At 41.8% G+C, this 18,812-nt stretch overlaps 1 protein-coding gene across 2 annotated transcripts in view; it reads left to right on the plus strand.

Moving 5' to 3' along the window:
• Window positions 1-18,812, plus strand: part of TMEM144 (transmembrane protein 144) — a 98,790-nt gene that overhangs the window by 63,270 nt on the left and 16,708 nt on the right. For both annotated transcript variants that reach the window (XM_082262110.1, XM_082262109.1), the window contains 4 exons: window positions 11,656-11,729; window positions 12,266-12,384; window positions 12,887-13,006; window positions 16,269-16,366. In XM_082262110.1, the coding sequence (XP_082118236.1) occupies window positions 11,656-11,729; window positions 12,266-12,384; window positions 12,887-13,006; window positions 16,269-16,366 (411 nt within the window). The remainder of the gene's footprint in view (window positions 1-11,655; window positions 11,730-12,265; window positions 12,385-12,886; window positions 13,007-16,268; window positions 16,367-18,812) is intronic.

The raw sequence follows: 18,812 nt of genomic DNA on the forward strand, positions 1-18,812 counted from the left end.
TTTAAGGGGGTCTGAATACTTTCCATACCCACTGTGTATATATATATATATATATATATATATATATTTATTTTTTTTCCGGTCATGTGTGAGGGGAGCTTGTAACGTGGGCCCTGTCCCGTGGGGCTTTCATCTAGAGAAGTTGCCCAGCACGTAGCAAAGACTCGCTGGGAAGTAGTGAGTCAGAAAGTGTAAAAATAGGGTAGGTTGAGCGAAGAACCAGAAGAAGAAGAAAAGAGAAGAAGGGGAAAGAAGAGGGAGAGAGAGAAAAAAAAGGGGGGAGGGAAAGGGGAAAAGGGGGGAATAGGAAGTAGGGACATGGGACCAAAGAAGCGGGTGGACCTCCGGCCGCCCCTTGATCACCAGTCTGAAGGGGTGCAAGGGGGCCACTCCACTCCTCATCAGAAACTAATGATCACCAAGGTGATGCAAGCCAAGGTCTCCTTGAATCTCATCCAATCATACCAGTTCGCTGTAAACTTTGAGATGTTATCGTTTGAAGTGCAGATCAGTTCATCCATCTCCTCCTATATGATTCAACCTATGAAACCATTCTCTAATCGTCGGGATGGAGGTAGATTGCCAATGCCGTGGGACAGACAACTTCACAGCCGTCAACATTAACAAAGCTAGGGCATTCCTGTATCTGGGAGCTGAGGGAGTGGAAAAGTGGAGAAGAAACTGACCCGGCGAGAACTACAACTCCTGGGACGTGACCTCACCAATCAACTGATGAATAGCCTTCCAGAAGGGTTGCAGGACCTTACACGTCCACCATATGTGGAGCATCATACCAGAGGTCGAGTTGCAGCGCCAACACAGGTCAGATATCTCTGGGGAGAATTTGTGCAAGCGCGAGGGCGTTCTATACCAAAGAGACAGGATCTTATATCCATTCTCCTTAATTGTGACATTCACCGACGCACGGTGGGTCCGAGTGCAGATCGTCTCCCAGTCCTTTTCCGACAGGGAGATGTTCAAGTCACGCGCCCAAGCCTTGAGCAATTGATTATATGATTTTTTTTCATGTACAGTATGAAAAATTGATTTGCACTTGACACATCAATTGTTTAAAGAAACCATGCATTCAAAACTTTTGAATGAAATCCCCCAGATCTGTAATTGCCTCCCTCCATCAGGGACGCTTACTGGCCTCTGTGAACATCATGGATGCTTACTTGTATGCCCCCATCATTCCAGCACATCAACACTACCTGTGTTTTCCTATGGGAACAGTACACAACCGGTTTGTAGCACTTCCCTTTTATATGTCCACTGCAGCTCAAGTATTCACCAAGGTTCTAGCCCTGTGTCTGGCTCTGTTACGTTCACAGGTGTTCCAATAATGGGCAATAATGACCTCCTGCTCAGAAAACAGTCGAACCAGAGCCGGTCAGTCAGTTTCTAAAAGACTGTGGAAAATTGGGGGATAACCGCACTAAGCTCCTGAATTTGTGAGCAGCAACTTAAAGTGTGACAAACAGCTAAACGGAATATATAAAAGTAAGTTGCACTAAGCAATGACAAATATTAAATCAAAAACATTAAATCAAATAAATAATGAGTGAAATAATTGCGACATTGCGGTGGACAGATCGGACCCTTGACTGACATTTTTGACACTTTTGGGGTTACCAGTGACATTTCTACAGTAATCAGTGCTATACATATGCACTGTTAATTTAAAAATGACACTGGCAGTGAAGGGGTTAACTGTATTGGAGAGGGAGGGGTTAAGTGTGTCCTAGGGGCGTGTTTCTAACTGTGATGGGACATGTGTACTATTGTAAAAACAGAGATCAACGGTTCTACATAGTAGAACCGTCTGATCTCCATTTTTACACAGGGGAGAATGACAGGCGGCTTGTTTACATAAGCCGCCTGACTTTCTCCCTGTCTACCGACGATCGTAGTGTGACCGGCGGACATCGGGTCCGCCGGTCAAACACGCGACTCCTCAGTGAACGAGCCGGGGGGGACGCGCTATTGGCTCGCAAGCCGGTCACAGGCTAGCGACGTAGATCTACGTCACTCTGCCTGGCCGGGGCTGACTGCCGCAGTAAATATACTGTGCGCAGTCGGCAAGCGGTTAAAGATCCAATAAGTGTCTACACCCAAAGTGCAATCCACTGTGAAATAGGTGCTGCCAAGATAGATTCCACCACCAATACAGGCTGCTTACCAGACATGCATTAGATAATGACCAAAGGAATGATATAGGTAGCAATGACCATCACCCATAAGCCGGATCTGCTTACCAGAAACACGCAAATAATAGGTAGATATCAAGTTTTCAGGAGTAGCCAGGAAAAGAGCAACCTCATGAATCACCCCAAACGGCAGTCAGAGAGAGACCACCACCGACACCACAGCTGCTTACCAGATATGAATAAATGGAGAGCCAAATGCCAGTCATAAGGATGTATTCACAATGGGTTCCAGAGCCAGGATATCTCCAAAAGAGATCACCAAAGAGGCATCCAATCGCGAGGTTTATGTAGAAAAAACGAAGCGCCCCATAGTGTAAACCAAAGACGTTTAATGAACAAAAAAGAAAGCAACTTACAAGGATCGAGAAATGTAGAGCATGGGATTTGAATGAGCCGCCGGCTCTTCCGCCCGTCCTCAAACTCGTAGTAGTAACGTCAGCACGGCGCGACCGACGTACGTTTCGTCAGATGTGACATTTTCAAGGTACGGAAGCATATTTTTTACACTTATTTTAGTGTATGGTTCATGACTGCTCACTTTGTCATTATTTCACTCATTTATTTGATTTAATGTTTTTGATATAATATTTGTCATTGCTTAGCGCAACTTACTTTTATACGTTTCTAAAAGACTGTTTAGATTCTTTAAAGGTGTGGTTGGATCATGAACCATCAGAAGTCAGTGATGGGATATAGGCTCCTCACACTGTGATACAGAACGGCAGCAAAACTGCACCATATGTTCCCCAAGCTACCTAACACCTGCTGGCGTTGTCGGGATTCTGAGGGGACTATTATTCATATCTTCTGCAAATGCCCAAAACTGAAAGATGCCTGGGGGGGTGAAGTAGAAAATACTATTATGACATTAACGGGAGAATCCCTTAAAGTTGAAGTCAAGTCCGTTATAGGCTTATCTCTAGGTACAGTAAATACCTCCTAAATGTGCATAGTTTAGGAGATATTTATTATAGTAGCAGCCGGTGACATCACCAGTGCATGCACACTGCACTCTTAATGGATGCATGCCAACCTTTGAGTGAGCAATGCCACGGCTGTGACTCTCGCGCACATGCGCGGAAGTGACATCATTGCGGCTCAGCCAGTCAAACAGCTGAAGACTGCGAACCTGGAAAGAAGATTGGGTGAAGATGAAAGCCCCGTCAGTGGTGACAGCATGCCGCTGGAGGGCATTGTTCTAAGGCAAGTTTTTCATAATGTGCTAGTATGCAATGCATATTAGCACATTATGCTATTATTCTACAGGAGACCATTTTGTTGAATTTTTTTTTTTTTACGTTTACTATTGCTTTAACAAAGATACGACTGTGTGCCTCTTGAATGACACTCCGTTATGCAGCAAGAAATTAAAAAATTATTTACTAAAAAAACTCACCGCAGCCAAGGCTAGTGCCGGCATTATGGAAAAGTACAAGTGCCCCCCCCCAACATTATTTCATTGGTGGGTAAGGATTGTGCAAATCCAGGAAATGGAAAGCCTTACCATGATCCTGAAGGAACAGGAAGACAACTATTGGATTTGGACTCCTTATTTCTTTTCTTTCATAGAGACCAGACTTCTCTTGCCTCTCAGTCATAATTTCCTACCCTTCCCTCTCCCCTTCTTGCTTTCCTACCCCCTTCATATCAACCCCCTCCCCCCCTTTTATTAGTTCTTATCTTCTCTTAGGGTCCTTTCACATGAGCGGTGCACCCGGCGGAATCTGTTTTGCTCAGGGGGGATCGATCCACCAATCCCGGCTGAGCAGGCGGATGACAGCTCCATCTCCATCCGGATTTCACGGACAGGATTGGATCGGATAGCAGCGGGTGTGAGCTGACATGTCATCGCTGACATCCACCGCTCCATAAAGGTGCATGGAGCATCCGATCAGATCCGCCTGAAAAACTGACAGGTGGACCTGATCGGAAAGCCCGTGTGAAAGGGGCCTCACTGTTACTTTTTGTATGCAGCTCACGAATGTTTACCCGCTATAGAGGTTTTCTTTCTTCTTGAAAATATGAATAAATTACCTTGGAATTTGACATTCATTGGTAACTGCCAACAGCTCGTTGACATACCACACAGCTTACGTTTTGTGCTGTGACACATGATTTCCTTATATCTATATGTTCTGCACTGCTGGTTGTACTCTACATATCTTTGTTGTCTGACTATTAATCTAGACCTTGCTACTCTGTACTGTTATGTACACATCCTGTTCAGTATGGAATTGCAGAATCCCATGAATAATAAATAAGGAATTAAACAAAAAAAAAATAGTCAGTGATGGGAGTTTTTCTTCCACAAGATAAACTCCTAATACTCTATTCCTCTACATTGACAATATGCAACCAAGGAGCCATTCAACTCTCCACTTTTGTATAAAAAAAGGTTCAGGACTTGATAGTGGCCTCCTTTGAGGCAGTCCCATATGCACATTTCCACTCCAGACCATTGCAACTTAAAGTGGTATTAAATCAAAAAGCAAACCTTTTTATATTGCAGCTTATCAGTTCTTAGATGTGATGGCTGCATACATTTTTTTCCTGGTGATCCAGCCAGTAAGTCACCAGAACAAGCTCTCCTGCAAATGTATCAGTTAAGAGTGTTAAGATAAACATCTAACACTGACAGGGGTGCTTACAATGATCAGCTTTTATTTATTCATATAAAACCCTTTATCCCAAAAGAAAAAAATTGCTTGTGTAAATGCAGTGTGTATAAAACAAAAAAACAATCAGCGCAATCACTAGGAAATGTTTAGGTTGAAATGCAAGCTGAACACTGACCCAGGTACATTGAGAGAGCTTAGACAGAAACTATACAAACATAAAAGTGCAGCCCAAATCATATATAAAAAAGCAAATAATACACATAACAGTCCATGCACAGATGATATAGCCCCACAGTTCCAGTATAGTGATTGCTTCAGGAGAGCTCAAGTCCAAGAGACAGGGTGCTATAAGAAATCCACACAAGGCGATGGTCCCTTCACCGAAAGCACTCAGATGCGCTCACCTGAAAAATAGACCCTGTGTTACCAGCAGGTCAAATAGGCTCAATTCAGGAACACAGGAACTTCCTTTAATCACCACCAGCCATATATCCAGTTCCAGGGCATATAGTGTACACTCCCCCCAGGGTAAAAGGACCGCACATTAGGTAGAGAAATAAAAAGGAGAGCCAATCTAAGTGCAGACTGTATAAAAGCAAGATTTATTGTAAAGAGAGACACTTACAGACTAACAGACATTTCCAACTTCATAAAATGATCCAGACGTAGGATACAGCATCCGCGGTCTCCTGCCAGCCAGCGGCGAGAGCCGAACGGTAAGCGATAGTAGCAGCGAGTGACGTCAGGAAGGCAGACTCCACCTCCCATGCGCGTTACGTCCTTCGGGGCTTTGTCAGTGTATCAGCGTTTTATCAGGCGAGCACATCTGAGTGCTTTCAGTGAAGGGACCATCACCTTGTGTGGATTTCTTCTAGCACCGTCTCTTGGACTTGAGCTATCCTGAAGCAATGTATAGAAAAAGAATAATCAGCGCAAACCAAATAATAAATATGCAATAAGGTGTACCAGGCAGCAAGCAATCAGTGCCAAACACAAAACACCTGTGAACTCAATATATAAAAATATTGCTGCGCCAAGTAAGCATAAATAAGTGAGGATAAATCAAAATCAATCAGTGATTGTAATCATATACATATGAATATATATAAATAAATATATATAAATCCAGTGCAAAAAAGGTCAGTGTAAAAAAGTCCAAATCAGGTAATATATCAAATCAGTATAGTCCCAAAATCATATATAGTGCCCAAACGTGATAAATCTCTTCATCCAAATATATAAGTGATTAAGGGTGCTTGCATGCTCCACTCAAAAGTGCTCCCTGTGGCTGGTGACACACTAGCAGCTCACCTCAAGGATAGGCTCTTTGCAGAGCCAAAACACGCATATAAGTGATATATTCCAGTAGCCTGGTCCTCTTAAAACGATCTCCTGTTCATCTCTCCAAATACATCAGCATCGATATAGGGGATAAAAACAAGAGATCTAGTGCTCTCTGCTTGAATAGGGTTTATTAATGCAATAGATAGGAGGTGCACTTACATCGCTGACGAAGTTAATTACGTAACGCGTACGGGGGGAGGAACCTATGTGTCATCACGCCGGTACCCGGAAGAACACTGGCATAGACTGTTGTTTGATGTATTGTGAGTCCGCACTGCTAAGAGTGCCATCAAATGTAAGTGCACCTCCTATCTATTGCATTAATAAACCCTATTCAAGCAGAGAGCACTAGATCTCTTGTTTTTATCCCCTATATCGATGCTGATGTATTTGGAGAGATGAACAGGAGATCGTTTTAAGAGGACCAGGCTACTGGAATATATCACTTATATGCGTGTTTTGGCTCTGCAAAGAGCCTATCCTTGAGGTGAGCTGCTAGTGTGTCACCAGCCACAGGGAGCACTTTTGAGTGGAGCATGCAAGCACCCTTAATCACTTATATATTTGGATGAAGAGATTTATCACGTTTGGGCACTATATATGATTTTGGGACTATACTGATTTGATATGTTACCTGATTTGGACTTTTTTACACTGACCTTTTTTGCACTGGATTTATATATATTTATTTATATATATTCATATGTATATGATTACAATCACTGATTGATTTTGATTTATCCTCACTTATTTATGCTTACTTGGCGCAGCAATATTTTTATATATCCTGAAGCAATCACTATACTGGATCTGTGGGACTATATCATCTGTGCATGGACTATTATGTTTATTATTTGCTTATTCATATATGATTTGCGCTGCACTTTTATGTTTGTATAGTAACTGCAGTGTGAGCTGGAGTTTGGCCTCAGTTTGTTAATGTATCTAAATATGCTAATCCACTTAACATTTCCCTCCCCCCCAGATTAACAATGCTACTGTCTGCTGTATCTCTATGTGCCTTCATCTAGAGTGGGGCACGTTAATACAGTTGGTGTGTTACTGGCCTGGGGAAAAAAAAAGCCTAAAAGACAATGAATGCAGCCACCAGATCTAATGATTGGTAAGCTGTAACATATTACAATATTACTATTAACATTATATCTGTTGGAGACACAGTACAGTCTCTGAATTCCCAGATTCGCCTGTCATCCAAGACACAGTTGTCTTTAGCCTGGTTGCTCACAAATGCAGCCCTGGATTCAGAAAGATCCTTCCATCCAATGGTCTGGAAGATTCTCATAAATTATGCCAGCCTTATCGATTTGGGAGAAATGCTAGACACCCTCTAGATGCGAAGAATTTGCCTGCTGTAGGAGACTTGTCTCTTTGTGAACGTATCTCTTAAGCAATCTGAACGGACAGGCTTAAGCTTTATCTATTTTTTATTTTTTTTTCAAAACGAGTCTGGCCTTGCTTTCCCTTGTCAAAACCTTTATTGCAAGGTGTATCTCAGATTAGAAAAACAGAAATAAGAAGAAGTCGCATAGAAGGCTCAAACATGGGCATGCGGTGGATAAGATTGATAAGTACTGTCAGGAGACTAGCCAGAGGAGAGTTGCCTGTAGGCCTGGCATGGTGGCCAATTTCCAATATGGCCGCACTCGCACAAATGCACGCACACGTATTGCGAATGCACGTTCACTACGGCAAAGACATGTGTGTGCTGGCTCACACAATGCTTGTCAGATCTTGGCGCCCTCTGGCCTTTAAAAGAGGGACTGCAGCACATGGACATTGCTGACTGATCTTCAGCTTCCTGCTTCCTGTTCCTGTGTGTGTGCTTATGCTTCTGATCATCTGTTACCGACCCGGCCTGCCTTTGGATACCTCTTGTCATTCCCCCAGCTCTGACCTCGGATAGCACACATCTGCTCTTGTCTCTTGTCCTTTGTATGACTTCGGCTTGCCTGACTACGTCCCTGCTCTTCTGACTGCTGGTTACTGGCTTACTGACCTTGGCATCCATCTCTGACTACTTTTCCTGCTTCACCCTGTCTGCTGTGATCCACCCTGGTGCCTACCTGCAGTACCCATCCTGCTGTACCCACCTGCAGTACTTACCTGTTGCTCCAGCCTGCAATACCTATTTGCCATATCCAGCTTACTGGAGCCACTACAATCTGTTTCCTGCTGTGTGCAGTCTGCACCATCATCAGCTCTACTGGGTCCTACTGCTCCGTGGCACAGCCGGCAATCCCTGCTTCTTTGGGCTTCGTGTTCCCTGTTTCCACCTTCAGGGACACCGAGCACCTAGCCGCAAGGAGAGCCCTCTCAGCATTTCGGCTTCAGGACCAGGTTCGTGACAAGTACTTTATTGAAGCGGGATAAAAGCACAAAGGCAATACAGTAATACAAAATACATGGTACATAGAGCTCAAAGATACTGGATAAAATCAAACAAAAGGGGTCCTGCCTCTAAAAGGACGCTGGTCACACCCCTGGTAGGGCTCCACCCACCACCCAATCCATGCACAGGCCTGTAAGCCAAATCCCACACCCGAGGGCTGAGAAGAAAGACTGAAAAAATGTCACAGTCAAGGGCCTTGATAGAAGACTCTCAGGGGAATGGAGGCCGGCAAAAATGTATAAAATGGATACAGAGATATGGTGAAAACTCCAGAGGGGAGAGGGGGGGCGCTAGATGCTGCAGACTCCAGGGTATGAAGTTCCTCCCACTTTAATCAGAAAGGTGGCTAAGTTGGTCCCTCCGACGCGTTTCCACTAAATAGTCGGCTTCGGGGACTGGAGCTGAGGAGGATTATTGCCTCATATCATTGGTGGGAATAGAGCTCCAAGGGCCGAATAAAGGTTAGCAGGTAGCTGCATTTTTAAGATCACTTGTCTAGGGATTGGGGAGTGTTGGATGTGCTCGCCGATTTAGATACACTAACATATTGAAGCCAAACTCAAGCTCACACTGCAGTTACACAAGCACAGGTCTCTGTGTTCATGCAGCAAGCCCATCCCCCCCGCAGTTAGAAAGCGCCCCCTAGGGACACATTTAACCCTTCGATCGCCCCTGATGTTAACCCTTTCCCTGCCAGTGTCATTAGTATAGTAACCATGCTTATTTTTAGCACTGATTACTTCAGTAATGTCACTGGTCCCCCCCAAAATTGTCAAGAATGTCAGGTGCTTGATCTGTTCACAGCAATGTCATAGCCCTGCTAAAAATCGCTGATTGCCGCCATTGCTATTAAAAATAAATAAATAAAAATGTCAAATCTTTCTCCTAGTTTGTAGACGCGATAACTTTTGCACAAACCAATCAGTATACACTTATTGTGATTTTTTTTTTTTTTACCAAAACTATAAAGCCGAATAAAAATTGGCCTAAAATTAAGAAGACATTTTAGATTTTTACATTTTTTTTTTATTGGGAATGTTTTATAGCAGAAAGTAAAGTTTTTTTTGTTTGTTTTGTTTTGTTTATAGCACAAAAAATAAAAATCGCCACCAAATACCACCTAAAGAAAGCTCTGCTTGTGGGGAAAAAAAGGACATCAATTGTCAGTTAAAGGAACACAGTGCCGTGTCACAAAAAAATGGCCTAGTCTTTAAGGGGGTATATCCTTCTGGTCCAAAAGTGGTTAATATCCTGACTGGACATAATATGACGTCCTGTCAGAAAGCAACACTCATGGGGCCCTGCAGCGGTGCGATCTGTCACTGGCCGTGTCCACGGGACACAGCCAATGACTGATCAGAGTACCGACTCGCTGCCGGTACTATTTGACCGCCATAACCAATCGCAGCAGGTCACATGACAGTTGTACACAATCACCGCTAATCACAACAAAAACAAACTGAATGCATCTGTTTCATTCAGTAAAATGCTTGCTTATAGCAATGTAATTCACTGCTATAAGCAAACATGTGTTTTAAAAAAAAAAAAAATCCTGATCACTTCCCCAGAGTAGTACAATGTTACTACGGTAACACTATATTGCTCTGGTCACAGTGTGTTAAAAAACAAAATTTATAAAAGTAAAAAACAAAATTAAAAAATAATTGTAATTTTTTATTTTTTTTTTCAATCAGTGTCCCTGATCACTGCCACACCAGTTATATGATGACTCTAAACTGCACTGGTGACGGTATGTAAAAAACATTGTGAATTTTCTTTTTTAAATTTCTACATTTTCCAAAAAATTACAACTTCAAAAAACCCGCCTCTTACTGAATATCTTGGACTGTCTACTTTCCAAAAAACGGGCATTTGGGGGGTATTTGTACTGTCCTGGTATTTTTGGGGCTCAGGAAATGAGATCGGCTGTCTACATCAGGATTGATCAGTTTTCAGATGTATACCATAGTTTGTAAACTCTATAACTGTCCTAAATAATATACACTGATTTGGGTTATTTTCACCACAGAAATGTAGCAGAATACATTCTGGGCTAAATTTATGAAGAACAATTATTTGCAAAACTTTATAACCGAAAAGAAGAAAAACACTTTTTTTTTTCCAGTCTTTTTATGTTTATTTAGCAAAAGAAAGAAAAAAACAGTGGTGATTAAATACCACCAAAAAAGCTCTATTTGTGTGAAGAAATTGATAAAAATTGAGTTTGTGTACAGTGTTGCATGACCGCACAATTGTCATTGAAAGTGTGACCGCGCTGAAAGCTGAAAATTGGCCTGGGCAGGAGGGGGTAAAAGTGCCCTGTATTGAAGTGGTTGATATTAAAGCTTTGTGGGGTTTTTTTTTTGTTTTTATATAATAACAAACCTGTTACCCTTACACGCTCTGTATAATGGTTTTGCATAGAGCCCTGATCCTCCTCTTCTGGGGTCCCCCACAAGGTGCTCCTGGCTCCTCCCTCTTCAGTTAGTGAAAGCCACTTTCTATTGGGGCACTGGTGTGGGCTAACTCCTCAACCTCCCTGTCTGCGTCTATTGACACAGACAGGGTGGTTTGACACCGCTCTGTCATCACAGGATTTGATTGACAGCAGCGGGATCCAATGGCTCCCTCCGCTATCAGTCTGCCCAGTGAGGAGGGAGAGTTTGGAGAAAGCCGCTGCTCTCATGCACAGCACTGGATCAGGAATGGGCTCAGGTAAGTATAAGTAGGGGCTGGGGGAGGTTCTGTGACATAGGTTTTTTTTTTACCTTTAATGCATGTAATGATTTAAGGTAAAAAAAACAAAAAAAAAAAAAAACCTTTTAGTCTTTAGAACCATTTTAATTCTAATTTAAATTCAAAACATGAGTGGTATATAACATTACTTTAACCTGCATTCTGCAATTCAATCAGTTTGAATTGGGTGCTTTGTAATTATTCCTCATGTGCTAGCTCAAAATAAAATTCTTGAATTTTTGTGTGTGTTTAATTTGAATAAGTCTTATTTAGGACAGTCATTTGAATAAGTGGCAAGTGCAGCTGAAAAAAAAGACTTTTTAATGTGTTTGAACAGGTCAATTCAAAGGGGGACATGCCATCAGATGAATCGTGGTTAGACAAATTCTCACCTTTACAAAGACGAATAATGTAAGTAAATAATCCTGTCATTCTCACTACACTAGGAAACAAATTGTTCAGTCAGTTGAAGAAAAACATTTGGAATAATGATTAACACCATACTTCTAATATACTTATTGCAGGGGGTATAATTGACGAATTTTGTGGGACATTGAGAGTTTTCCATAGAGAGAGCACAGTAGTAGATTTTTCTTTCTTTTTTGTCCTGAACCTCTGCACAGAGCCATACTTCAGGGGGATCTGGGGTGAACCCTGTTTTAGAGGGATGAGCAAGGTCTGGGGGTGGGCACTCAGTGTTTGTGTATGCTTAGTACAGGTTGACTGATTTAAGAAGAATTTGGCAGATGTTTGGCTTCTTACAGTACCTTTGCCTGTCCGGGATGACAAAGGATCTAGCAAGCTGTCTGCAGGCAGCGATGACGCCTTGAGCAATGCAATTCACTATTTTATATATATTTTTTTTTAACCTTTTTTTAAATGAGTTATACTTGTAAGTGTTCAACACTTGTTTATTTATATTCTATCTGCTCTTATTTTTCTGACAGCGGCTCAGTGATGGCAATTTGTGCTGGGGTCCTTTATGGCTCCTGTTTTATACCTGTCCTGTATATCAAAGACCACAGCAAGCAAAATGGCAGCATATATGCTGGAGCAAGCCAATTTGGTAAGAGAACGATAAACCGGATATGCTTTTTGTTTTCTTAATTCTGCAATTATTGATTGTTGAAGATGTAATTCGTTCCAGAAATGTGTCATTAACAATATAAGGAGAGAAATGGTATGCCTATTTATGAGTATTTCTACTGCTCTTTAAATAGTGGCATCACACTTTTTAAAGAAAATGATGGTGCTTTATGAGCATGATTAATCCTAAAGATTAAATGTTGCCTGCTGACTTGTCTCAACATAGAGACACAATTATGTACTACTTTGTGTCTTATGGTAAATCTTATTTACCTCTCCTTAATTGATAAATCCATATATGCTTTGTGACCTTTTTTTGTGCAGGCAGCATTCTGTGCTGACGCATACAATTTATGCATTGGCTTTTGAGATGCTTTAATGCCACAACTGATGGAGTGCAATTATTTTCAAAGTGGGATCTGGGTAATTCCTCTGTTAGCGCAGTCCATTAAATATATATTTATATATATATTCTTTTTCAGATTTAGATTATGTGTTTGCACACTACAGTGGAATTTTTATCACCAGCACTGTTTATTTTCTCATTTACTGTGCGGTTATGAAAAATCGTCCTAAAGTTTATCCACAAGCAATTTTGCCTGGTAAGTTTCTCTGTCTGTTTCATCCAAATAAAAGATATATAGAACCATTTTGTAACAGTCATTGTTTGTGTTGTAGTGTAGGTAAACCCTAGCAATTAACTCATTTGTTCCCTTTTGGGAATTTGGTCAAAACCTGGCACCAAGGTCGGACTATCCATACAGGACACTCCTTTTTCAGTGTGCTCTCTCCCTGGCCAATGTGTCATTACACTGACAGGCACGTGGTCGAGGCGCTCTAAGTGAGGTCTACCTTACTTTTTATTCACTGCTCACTGCAGTGGACAGATTTAGTTTATTAGAGGCTTTTGAAATCCACCCTGCCGTTCTGTCATTTAAAAGTTAGGTAAGATCTGATGGAGAACTAGCCTCTCAGTTATCCATGAGACGCCACCTACTCAATGACATGACCACAATTTTGTACCTCTTTGTTGCATTTTTAGCTTTTTGGGAAATATCCCAGCGGACAGCTGAATAGGGCTGGGGATACAGCACTGTGTGGGAAACTTTCAACTTTGCAGCATAGTCATGCTCCACTGATGTACCTCTGCACACCAGCTCTACTTAAAGAATCTATTGCTGCCATAGCAACAGGTTCCTAAAGTGGCCATAGTTTGAACTACCTGAATTTGGCGCATATGTTATAGTGCTACTGAAACTGACGCAAATGCTTGCCTAAATATGCACAGGTAGTTGTAAAGAGAACTACCCCTCTCAGTTCTCCATGAAAATTTATAGACATTACCTCCCATACCCATCACATCCGTTTGAGCTATGGAGAGACAAGTGTATAGGAACCATCACTGGCATAAAGCCAACCCCTGGAGTGGAGCAGGACAAACGAGACCTCAAAAGAGGTCCTCAGGCTGTCAACGAAATGCAGAGTCACAAATGAGGTTCATTATTAAGATATAAACATACAAACATACTGTAAAGATGAGCCCTCCAGGTCTGTAGCAGTGGTGGTATTTATAAGCTTAAAGCTAAAAACTAGAAATAGAACTAAAAAAATATTCAATATCCTAACAAACATTAACCGCTGCACAAAAAGCCCAGTAATGTCCTAAATGCAGGAAGCGCTTACCAAGGAACAGCCAAGTTCTCAGAAACTCATTTATATAGAAGGTGATCAACAACAGGCTCAATTCTGATGGGAGGTTTAGATGACTCACAATCCAGTGGGTATATGGCAGTCCGCAGTGGTTCCAGGGTTCCCCCTAGGACCTGAACCCCCAGCAACCTGTCCCATTGCCACCAGCCCTCTAGATAGCCAAAAGAGGGAGGAGGTGAATCATTAGAAATCAGGCGGGTCCTCTTTCTAATGGGGAAGTGTACCAACCATCTGAAATAAATGAATAAAGGGTGCCAAATGTGGCTCCGCTATCCATGGCTGCATCTGCAGCTTAATAAACACATGGCCGTAGGGGTCAAAGCTCACGAAGAGACAAGCGAGGACGCATCCCCAAACACGGACATCAAGAAAAGCGGAAGTGGCGTAGAAACACGTCATCCAAAATGGAAATGTGCATGTATTGTAGAGATGTATGGTATATGTTTGTTTTGTTTTTTTTATGCCCTAACATGCAATAAGGCTGGTCATACATACAATTTTTTTATTCAATTTACTTTAGATTTACCTTCCACTATGTAGTTTAAGGGTATTCCTAATTACATAGAAAATTGAAAGTGTTTAGGTTTGACCTCATATTATGTGGTTTTAGTAAATCTAAAGAAACATTTTTTACAAGTGAATTGAATACACTCTTGAAGACCGCAATATGTATATATACGTATACGTACCACTTTGCAAGTGGTTTTCCAGGGTTATGGCTGCAACCATGAGCCATAACCCCAGTATTTTTTTTTCCAGCTGGCTTCTGGCTTTCTCAAGAGCAGTTTGAGCAGCTCTTTAGCTGCTGGATCGCTTTCAGAAGCAGCGGGAAAAAATAAGAAAAAAAATAAAATGGAATGCGCCTCCATCCCTCCGTGCTCACTCCCAGAAGCAAACGCATACGTAAGTTGTGCTCGCATATGTAAATAGTGTGCACACCACATGTGAGGTATCACCGCGAACATTCGAGCGAGAGCAATATTTTTAACGCTTGACCTCCTCTGTGACTCTAAACAGGTGACCTGTAAAAAAAAATGTAAGCGTCACCTATGGAGATTTTTAAGCCCGTAGTTTGTTTCCATTCCACGAGCATGCGCAATTTTTTACTTGACGAAACATCATCTTTCATATTTTACAAAAAAAAAAAATTGGGGTAAATATCTTGGGGGTTTTTTTTCATTAAAGTGTATTTTTTTCCAAAAATAATTGCGTTTGAAAAACCGTTGCGCAAATATTGTGTGACATAAAAAAATTCCAGCAATTACCATTTTATTCCCTAGGGTCTCTGCTAAAATATATATTTGGAGGTTATTTATAAGTTATTTTCTAGCAAAAAATACTGATTGAAACTTCTAAACAAAAAGTGCCAAAAAAGGCTTGGTCTTCAAGTAGATAATGTATGGCTGGCTTTAGGGGCCTATTTGTAAAGCAGTAAATCTTACAAACATTTTTTGCAGGTGAGTCTTTCTGGTGCATGCGTTACCACCTGTGAATAATTGGTAAATGTTGCCGTACTGCTTTATAAATATGCCTTATAGTGTACATTTTCCCACATGCAGTATATGGAAGACTTGTCACTCTGCTCACATTTAACTCACTAAAGTTGAGCACACATTCCTATAGCCCTAGCAGCCAAATGTCTCCCCACCTCATAGAAGAAGGCAGACCTGGATTTAATCATATATCTAAAGGTAAACCGTTTTGGATAAAGTGGGGAGGAGTTAAAACTTTGTCAGGCTTTCCTTGTTTTCTGTGTCTCTGCTGGGGAGTTTTACCCTCATCCTGGTTATCATTGCCTCGGGGCAGAAAATTATGGAAAATCCTACATTATTTAGGAAAAATCTTCCAATGTGAACATCTGTTCTGGAAACAATTATTAAAAAGGAGACTTCCTCTCAATGTGGGGAGATTCATCTCACTTCCTGTTCTGTCTCCCAGAAAAAAATGTTAAGGGAGCCAAAAAATAAGAATAAATGGGTTTTAATCATTGCCCACTCTATCTAAACTAAAAAGACAATCTTCATTGTCCTTATGGTTCTATTAACCTTAAATTCCTGTGTTATGTGATCTTTAAGCTTGCAAAAATCTGTGTTTGTTCTGGCTTGCATATATTTTGTATATTTTGATACTTTTTACCTACTCTGCAACCTTAAGGTTTTATCTCTGGCATCCTTTGGGCAATCGCAAACTGCTGCTGGTTCCTGGCTAATAACTACCTCAGTGCTGTGGTCAGCTTCCCAATAATCACTGCGGTCAGTATTTATTGTGGTCTTTTGTGATATTAGATAGAGAAAAGTAAATCTTCCAAATGTCAAACTGCACAATTACACAACATGAAATGACCTTTAAGGAATGTATAAGACTCAATCTCTTCGTTTTTAAGCCTCTTCTGGTAAATAACACCATCCAAATAACATTTTACTTGCCGTGTATACATATTTTGTCAGGCTAAATTTTATGACCTCTGTTCGCTTTCCCCTCGGCCAAAGAAAGCCAACAAGTGCTAAGACCTTTGGGCCTCCAGAGCCTGGAGGGCTCATCACTCCATGGCAATAAACGAAACTCATTTGCATTATTTTATAAAATGAGTGAAACACATGGGGGGACTCGCTTCATTAGAGGAAAGATATGTCCCTGTTGCTGCAAAAAAATTTAATTCAGCTAAAAGAAGTTACTAGGTTGGTCATTACATGGTCTGTTATCTGCAGAAAAAGGTGTTTAAGGTGCCAGTAATCATGTGTGTATGTATGAGGCTTGTACACAACCACTTCTATTTTAATTCAGTGCCCACTAGCAACTGTTCCTATTCCTCCAAAACTGGTAAACATAAATACTGTAGCTTCCTATTTCTAGCCAGTCCCCAGACCTTATAAAAGATTAGCTGGCGCTCTGGTCTGGTGTGGTAGGGTCGATATGAGGATGTGACAAAATGACAATAATAAAAATAAGAATAAAAGCAGGTTACCTATATGGCATAACACAAGGGATAAGGGAAGTCCATAAGGTGAAGGAACACTGAAGGTAATAGGACTGAGGGATGGGTATAATTCTGCAAACAAAGGGCCAGCTCCATCACACAGGAAGAACAAATCTGTGGACGATGTAAAGGAGAAACAGGCGAAGCGCCTCTAAGTGCAGTACGTTTATTTAGGTAAAAGCACACAAAGTTATGGCAACTCACAAGAAGGTGAATAACAATCGGCTCGATCTGGAGTCAGTCGGTGAGCAAGCAGTCCGAGGCTCAATTCCGGGAGAGAGGAGGAGATGGAACAACCTTGCCGGTAGATGAATGTGGAGGACAGGAAGAAGCTGGCTGTTGTCTTCCGGAACCGGCTGGTTCTCTCGTGACGGGCTGGAGTGCAGCGTCAGCCGCATGGCGTCAACAGGGTCAAAGGAGTACACGACGCGTTTCAGAGCATGCACCAAAGCTCGTGGGGAGCATGCACGCTCTTTTCTCAAGTGTTCATACGGAGACCACTCTGAGCCAGGAATTTATATGGACATGATTCATAGGTGGCAGTGTGCATGAAACAAGGCAACCAATGACAATAGGTGGTGGCCATATTGAAGAAAAGGCAAACTAATAAGGACTGCATTATAATAATATATATATATATATATATATATATATATATATATATAAATATATATATATATATGGCTTAAAATCGTAAAAGATATTATACATATATATATAAATATCTTTAAAGTAAAGTGCTTGACACACAATTATTTTCAGTTTGACGGAGACCATTACCATACAGACAACAGCCGGCTTCTTCCTGTCCTCCACATTCATCTACCGGCAAGGTTGTTCCATCTCCTCCTCTCTCCCGGAATTGGGCCTCGGACTGCTTGCTCACCGACTGACTCCAGATCGAGCCGATTGTTATTCACCTTCTTGTGAGTTGCCATAACTTTGTGCACTTTTACCTAAATAAACGTACTGCACTTAGAGGCGCTTCGCCTGTTTCTCCTTTGCACAGTCCCCAGACCTTAAACCTATAGAAAATTTATGGAGGGAGCTGAAACTTCGAGTTGCCAAGTGACCGCCAAAAATCCTTAAAGGTTTGGAGAAGATCTCTAAAGAAGAGTGGACCAAAATCCCCCCCCCCCTCCCCAAGGGTTTCTCCACCAAGTACTAAGTCATGTTTTGCTTGTGGATCAAATACTTATTTCTCTTTCGTTCCCCGACAGACACAGCTCTCAATAAACCATAACTACTGGGTTATATTGCCTCCTCTAGGTAATCAGTTTTAATCTGTCTAGTCAGGAGTAAGGACCTAGGCTCCCAGTTGAGATCTCTGGTCCTAGCAATTTTTTCTCCTTCCTTACATCTTTTTTGTTTTTCTCTTGGGAGATCTACAATCAACTGCCGGGCTGGGCGATGGGCTGGATAATCTAGATCCAGTGATTTCCCCAGCCCAGCCAGCAAGCATGTGCAGACCGCATCTACGCCCTAGGTCAGCCGCGACGTAGCCTCACAGACAGAGGCTGGCCTGCAAGTTAAACTTCTCGCAGGGTCGCATATGACTGGGCTTAGGTCTGAATCTCAGCGGTCCCTTGGCTGAAGCTTTCCTACTTTGGGGGCGAGGATTCCATCTGGAGCGTTACCCGCACAATGGAAGGGTAAGTACAGTCCCCCCTCTTGGCGGTTTTTTGGGGTGGATGCGAGTAACCTCCATTTACGGTCGGACC

The sequence above is a fragment of the Pelophylax lessonae genome, assembly GCF_965119305.1.
Source record: "Pelophylax lessonae genome assembly, chromosome: 1".
Lineage (NCBI taxonomy): Eukaryota > Metazoa > Chordata > Amphibia > Anura > Ranidae > Pelophylax > Pelophylax lessonae.